This window comes from Vulpes vulpes, chromosome 13 (genome assembly GCF_048418805.1).
Source record: "Vulpes vulpes isolate BD-2025 chromosome 13, VulVul3, whole genome shotgun sequence".
Taxonomy (NCBI): Eukaryota; Metazoa; Chordata; class Mammalia; order Carnivora; family Canidae; genus Vulpes; species Vulpes vulpes.
In genome coordinates, this window is record NC_132792.1 from 10,325,905 (window position 1) to 10,333,739 (window position 7,835).

Genomic DNA, 7,835 nt, shown 5'->3' on the forward strand with positions numbered 1-7,835 from the left:
GAACCTGTATTTGACAGTTAATCAAAAACATTTTAAAAGAAGGCAATGATTTAAATAGATGTATTATTATTATTTTTTGTTTGTCTTTACTTAAACCTTATGTCTGCATACACATTCATCTGTCTTCTGCTATAAAGCATTTGTGTGTTGGCTGTCATGTTGCAAAAAAAAATAAATATGCTCAAGCCACGCCCATAAGGCATCAACTATTTTTCAGGTTCTAGTTTCTTTAAAGTGGATCAAGAGCTTAGAGATAATTTTGAAGCAACTTGATTTCAGACTTATACGGTTCTTTTAAGAAGATTTTATTTATTTATTTGAGAGAGAGAGTGAGGAGGAGAGAGAGAAAGAGAAAAGGAGGGGGAAGAGAGGGAGAGGCAAGACTCCCCACTGAGCAGGGAGCCCAACATGGGGCTCCATCCCAGGACCCCAGGATCACCACCTGAGCAGAGGTCAGATGCTTAATGGACTGAATCACCCAGGCGCCCCTGGACTTCTACAGTTTTTTCCCCCAGTATCTTATAGTTGTTTTGTCCATAATTAATTTAAGCAAAGAGTTCTTTTTTTAAAAAAAAAGATTTATTTACTCATGAGAGACACACAGAGAGAGGCAGAGACACAGGCAGAGGGAGAAGCTGGCTCCCTGCCGGGAGCCCGATACAGGACTTGATCCCGGACCCTGGGATCAGACCCTGATCTAAAGGCAGACGCTCAACCACTGAGCCACCCAGGCATCCCTAACAAAGAATTCTTAATACCAACCACCTTTATCAATTTTTTTCCCGAAGGATTCAATTTAACTTTCATAGAAACAGCAATTTTTTTTTTTTTACTTGGATTGCACACTATTATAGATTATTTCACCAAATGACATGCATATTGTTAGCTGCCTTGGAGGGCTCATGCTTTCCAGTTACTGTTCAATGCTTGACCTGAATTCACTAATTAATCATTACAACCAGCCTTCAAAGCCGGTAATGTAATTATCCCCATTTCCCAGGGGAGATAATAACGTGAACTGGTTTGAGAAAAATATACTGATGACTCCTCATGAGCCTCTACCTCAACAAATGGGTTCAGAAGTGTGTGATATAATAGCAGATAGCCTGCTAGCTGCAGCTCTCCAGGTTTGTGAGCGTCAGCCACTAGGTGTGGCCAAGCTAGGAGGAAGCCAGTTAATCTGAACTAAGAAAGTGCAGGTAAGAGGACTCCTACTGTAAGGGTGGGGAGGATGGGGTAATGGAAAGAACATGCATTTTGAGATCAAACCACTTTGAGTTTGACTAATAGTGCTGGCAAATAATAGTGCTAGCTACTTAGCTTCCAAAACCTCATTCCTCATCCATAAAATGGGAATAAATAATTTATTGGATTTTTTTCTTTTATTGATTTATTCAACAAGCTTTTCTTTTTTCCTTTGGTTTTAAGAAGGCTTTCCTAATTTCTCTCAGAAAATCTTTTTTTTAAGGTTTCCCTTTCTCTTTTTTATTTTAGCTCCAGTATAGTTAACATATAGTTCTGTTTCTTTCAGGTATACAATAGAGTGATTCAGCAGTTCTATACATGACTCGGTGGTCATCATGATAAGTATACTCTTAATCACCATCCCCCTGTATCCCTCCCCTCTCGTGACCATCAGTTTGTTGTCTTATTCTTGGTTTTATGTAGTTTTCTCATTCTGTAGTCTCTTTCTCTTTTTCTCTTTTTTTTGTTGTTGTTTCTCAAATTCCACATATGAGTGAAATCATATGATATTTATCTTTCTTTGACTGACTTATTTCAATTAGCATTATACTCTCTAGCTCTATCCATGCCATCATGAATGGCAGGATTTCATTCCTTTTCATGGCTTGGTAATATTCCATTCTATATGTATGTGGATGTATATATCCACATCCATATATATATATAAATTCTTTATCCACTCATTTGTTGATGGACATTTGGTCTCCTGTCCATAGCTTGGCTATTGAACAGAATGCTGCAAGAAACAGGGATGCATAGATTTTTTTTTAAATAAACTGTATAAAACATTTAATTTATTGGTCTTTGGGGGGTATTTGATGTATCTCCAGTGTATTACAACTGAGCCATTAATCTTGTTGCTTCATCAACATTAACCGGCTCATTTTCATGACACTGCTGAGGAATCAGCTGTTTCTGCAGAGGTTCAAGGGAAAGGCCTTTTGAGAAATTTGCAAGTTCCTTTTGTGTATCTACAAAAGCTTTATTCACTCTGTTAACTTCTTCATCATTCACAATGTTTATCTTCTTAAGATTAGTGGTAACTGGTTTTGCTTTGTTTTTAGACTTAAAGTTTTTTTGGCTGGCTATATGAAATACACTCCTGGACTTCTGTCCTCTTAGTTTGTTCTTGGCCATTGTCTTCAATACCCTGGTGCAGCAGCTCATGACCCAGGCGACGCCATCTACTTGCACAGGAGCTTCCGGCGCATACTTCTTTTTGAATTAGTGTTTTTGTATTCCTTGGGTAAATACCCAGTAGTGGAATTACAGGATCATATGGTAATTCTGTTTTTAATTTTTGAGGAACCTTCATACTGTCTGCCATAGTGTCTGCACCAGTTTGCACTCCCACTAACAGTGCATGAGGGTTCGTTTTTCTTCACATCCTCACCAACACTTGTTGTTTCTTGTGTTTTTTAATTTAGCCATTCTGACAGGTATATATGATATCTCATTGTGGTTTTGATCTGCATTTTCCTGATGATGAATGATGTTGAACATCTTGTCATGTGTCTGTTGGCCACCTGGATGTCTTCTTTGGAAAAATGTCTGCTCATTTCTTCTGACCATTTTTAATTGAACTATTTGTTTATTTTGGTGGTGAGTTATATAAGTTCTTTATATATTTTGAATACTAACACTTTATCAGGTTTGTCATTTGCAAATATTTTTTCCCATTTGGTAGGTTGCCTTTTAGTTTTATTGGCTGTTTCCTTCATTGTGGAGAAGCTTTTTATTTTGATGAAGTCCTAATAGTTTATTTTTGCTGTTGTTTCCCTTTCCTCAGGAGACATATTTAGAAAAATGTTAATATGGCTGATGTCAGAGACATTACTGCCTGTGCTCTCTTCTAGGATTTTTATGGTTTTAGGTCTCACATTTAGATCATTAATCCATTTTGATTTTTTTTTTGTGTGTAGGGTATGAGAAAGTGGTTCGGTTTCATTGTTTTGCATGTAGCTGTCTAGTTTTCCCAACACTATTCGTTGAAGACACTGTCTTTCCTGTTGCATATTCTTGCCTCCTTTGTAAAAGATTAATTGACCGTATACTTGTGGTTTTATTTTTGGGCTCTCCAGTCAGTTCTGTTGATCTATGTGTCTATTTTTGTGCCAGTACCATACTGTTTTGATTACTTTGTAATATACTTAATAGCTTAAAGCTACTTAATAGCTTAAAGCTACTTAATAGCTTTGTAATATATCCTGATATCTGGGATTGTGATAGCTCCAGTTTTGTTCTTTTTCAAGCTTGCTTTGGCTATTTGAGGTCTTTTGTGGTTCCATGCCAATTTTAGGATTGTTTGTTCTAGTTCTGTGAAAAATGCTTTTGGTATTTTATCAGGGATTGCATTATATTTGTAGATTGCTTTACATAATATGGATATTTTAACAATATTTGTTCTTTTTTATCCATTGAGTGCCTTTCCATTTGTCTGTGTCATCTTCAGTTTCTTTCATCAATGTTTTATAGTTTCCAGAGTATAGGTCTTTCAACTCCTTGGTTAAGTTTATTCCTATGTATCTTATTATATTTGGTGCAATTGTAAATGGGATTGTTTTCTTAATTTCTCTCTCTGCTACTTCATTATTAATATATGGAAAAGCAACAGATTTCTTTATATTGATTTTGTATCTTGTGACCTTACTGAATTCATGTATCAGTTCTAGAAGTTTTTTGGTGGAGTCTTTAGGGTTTTCTATATATAGTATCATGTCATCTGCAAATAGTGAAAGTTTTACTTCTTCCTTACTGATTTAGATGCCTTTTCTTTCTTTTTTTGCTGTTTGATTTTTGTGGTTAGGACTTCCAATATTATGTTGAATAAAAGTGGTGAAAGTGGGCATCCTTGTCTTCTTGGCCTTAGGGAGAAAGCTCACAGTTTTTTGCCATTGAGTATGATATTGGCTGTGGGTTTTATATATATGGCCCTTATTAGGTTGACGTATGTTCCTTCTAAACCTACTTTGTTGAGGGCTTTTATCATGAATGGGTATTTTACTTTGTCAAAAGCTTTTTCTACATCTTTTGAAGTGATCATATGATTTTTTATCCTTCTCTTGTTGATGTGATGTGTCATATTGATTGGCTCGTGAATATTGTTTCTTTTGCATCTCAGCAATAAATCCCACTTGATTGTGGTGAATGATTTTTAAAATTTATTGTTGGATTTGGTTTGCTAATATTTTGTTGAGGATTTTTCCATCTATGTTCATTAGACCTGTAGTTCTCTTTTTTTTGTAGTGTCTTTATCTGTTTTTCATAGTAGGGTAATGCTGGCCTCGGAAAATGAATTTGGAAGCGTTCCTTTCATTTCTATTTTTTTTGAATAGTTAGAGAGGAATAGGTATTAACTATTATTTTAGTGTTTGGTAGGATTCACCTGTTGAAGTAATTTGGTCCTGGACTTTGGTTTGTTGGGAATTTTTTGATTACTCATTCAATTTCATTATCAATTGCTGGTAATTGGTCTGTTTAAATTTCCTGTTTTTTCCTGATCCAGTTTTGGAAGGTCATATGTTTCTAGGAATTTCTTCTAGGTTGTCCAGTTTGTTGGCATATAATTTTTCACAATATGCTCTTACAATCCTTTGTATCTCCATGGTGTTGGTTGTTTTTTCCCCTCTCTTTCAACAAAGTTTTTTAAAGCTTCTTGTAAGGTGGCAGGTACTGAATAAGGTTTTGTTATTCAGTAAACAGAAGTTTCCCTACCTCCATAGAACATACATTTCTGTTATGGAGAATAACTATGAACAATCAAAAGTGCTAGGAGGGAAGACAGGGTAGAATGATAGAGACATGGAGCATATGAGGATTCATTTGTTCATTCATTCACTCATTCACCTATGTTGTCAAATAATATTTACTAAAGTCTTACTGTGGCCCAGGCATCATGCAGTGATGAGCAGGATAACATGGGCAATTAGACAAGACAACATAGCATCAGGGATTTAAAGATGAAGAGTCGATATTCTAATACCTCCTAGAATCTCAGTCTAGCTAGGAAAGTCACTGATTATATCTTACAGTATAATAAGTGCTCTTGTATCAAAGGAAATGCAAAAGCGATAGGAGTTCAGTGCAGGGAGAGATAGGTATATCCGGAAAAGAAACAAAATAGTTGAGCATTTCATGTCAGACAAAAAAGCAGACTCTAATGGCCACATTAGATTTCACAGGTCTGCACAGCACAACCCCAGGAGGTACCTTTCAAGGAAGCTATAATATAAATGGTGGCCCCTCGAATTGTACAGTGTGCAACCCTCAAATCCATACCCTGAGGTCCTACCAGAAGCTTTGGAGATAATGATTTTGCTTAATATTATTTTACATTGAATTATCAAAGGGAGGAATGATGACCAGAAACATGATCTCTTTGGAATTAAGGACCTCTGGAAGAGTAATTCTGGTCCATGAAAGTAGACGGCAAAGGAAAGGATTATAGATGGATCAGTAATTCTTATTGCAAAGGAAAGCATATGATGCCATGTAGGAGTGGATTCAGTCTTGAGGAGCCTCAAATTTATAAATATTTGGGGCATTCATTAAAAAAGAGAAAAGACAGAATTATTTATGAAATCAAATATTCATTTAGCATGAGAAGAAATACTGCAACAAATTACAGTTGTTCAGTTGGAGTGTACACTGTCAGTGACCTGGCCACATTTTCTTGGTACTCGCTATTCCAGCAAATGCCTCAGGTTCTTACTGCAAGCACCTGCAACCCCCTCCCAGGATCCGTGTTTGGGGTCATAGGGATGAAGTGTGGGGGAGTTAATGCCTCCAGGAGCCAGCTACCCTCAGATGGTGGAAGATGAATATCTTGTTGGAGGATAAACACTTTGTTGGGTGAGATAACTCCAATATATTTTCTATACAGACTCCCAGAGAGCCTTACCCATGGCGGCAGCTTGTTTAATAACAGAACTTTTATCAGCTTGCTTTCCTTCTTTCCCACTTCCTCATTCCCCTGTGGGTACTTCCTGGTCAAAGCCAGCTACATAATTTGAGAGGTATAGTGCAAATTGAAATTGCAGGGCACCTTGTTGAAAAATTGTCACAGTTTTAAGTTGGTGATGGCAGTTAAACCAAGCAGAAGACCCTTTGGAACACAAGCCCTATGTGACTGCACGGGTTGTAGGACTAGAAAGCTGGTCCTAGTCCTTGGTACTGTCCCCTCTCAAATGAACTACTTGCACTTTCTTTGCCTTAGGATTTGCATCTGGAAACCCAAACTATGACACAAAGACATTCCACAAATATCTGAGAAGTAAGACAACCAACTACATTTTTATTAATTAAATGCCTAACCCACCTTTAATATTTTCCTTAATTTTTGGCTACATACTTTTTTTTTTTTTAATTCCTTCTACATGGCAGTGGTTCTGTGATATTTTCTATAATGAGATTGAAAAGAAATTCTGTTTCCTATTTTTTTTAAAGCTCCTGGTAGCTTAGAAAAGTCACAACTTTGTTATCCACTATTAACACATAATGTCTTATAAGTTTCTGGAGTTCTTATCAAGTTTTGGAAAATCCTCATCAAGTCTTCTTTGTACATGAGCAATCAGATTTCAGGACACTTCTTATGCACTGGCTAATCTTCAAGGCTTTTTTAAAAAAATTATTATTGCTGCTATAACAAACCTAGTGACTTAAAACCACACAAATTTATTATCTCATCATTTTTTTAGGTCACAAGTCCAATACAGATATTACTGCAGTAAAATCAAGGTATCAGTAGGGCTGCATTCATTTCTGGAGACTCTAGGAGAGAATCCATTTCCTTGCCTTTCCTAGCTTCTAGAGGACACTCACATTCCTTGGGTGTGAGATCTCGCCCTCTTTCAATATCTTTAAAGCCCAAAATGTTCTCTAGTCAGATTTCCCTCTGACCCACTCTTCCGCCTGTTTTTTCCATTTTTAAAAATGCTTGTGAGTAGATTGGGTTCACCCAGATAATCCAGGATACTCTCTTCATCTCAAGGTCTGTGCCTTTAATCACATCTGCAAAGACCCTTTAGGAATACAACGTAACATATTTACATGTTCCAGGGATTGTATTAGGACTAGGGTATCTTTTGGAAGAAGGGAAGCTGTTATTCTGCTTACAGTAGGATGCTGCCTTTCCTTGGCAGCATCATGAACAGATTTGTCCTCCATGTCTTCTCTAGTTGTGTATTACGACTTTTTTGTTGTCTTCATCAATGTCAGTTAAATTAGCAAGAAACTTAAATATGTTTCCAATGTGTTCATGAGATTGACTCCTTTTCATTATTTGGACTATGAAATTATCTGAGAACCTATTCATTACTCTACTTAAAATTGTTTCTTTCTCACTGAATTACTACTTTTGGTATGGTCTGATTTTTTTTCTTGGTAACTTCTTCAGGTCAGGACAATTTCTATTGATTTTATTACTCTTCTATATTGCTTTCATTCCATTTAAAAAAATCTGTGCTTTCTCTCCATTATTTAATATATAAGGATGACAAAGAAGTACTTTTAAATGTATTCATGTAAGGAGTCTTCTTTCATTTCTGACTTAATTGATAGAAAATATATATTTTGCAAATTAAGCAACACAT

At 36.2% G+C, this 7,835-nt stretch overlaps 1 protein-coding gene across 1 annotated transcript; it reads right to left on the reverse strand.

Moving 5' to 3' along the window:
- Positions 1–2,066: 2,066 nt before the first annotated feature.
- On the reverse strand, positions 2,067–2,385 carry LOC112916050 (ribosomal biogenesis factor-like). Its single transcript, XM_025993513.2, has one exon. The coding sequence runs from the start codon at positions 2,380–2,382 to the stop codon at positions 2,080–2,082; it is 303 nt and encodes a 100-aa protein (XP_025849298.2). The 5' UTR covers positions 2,383–2,385; the 3' UTR covers positions 2,067–2,079.
- Between the last annotated feature and the right edge of the window lie 5,450 nt (positions 2,386–7,835).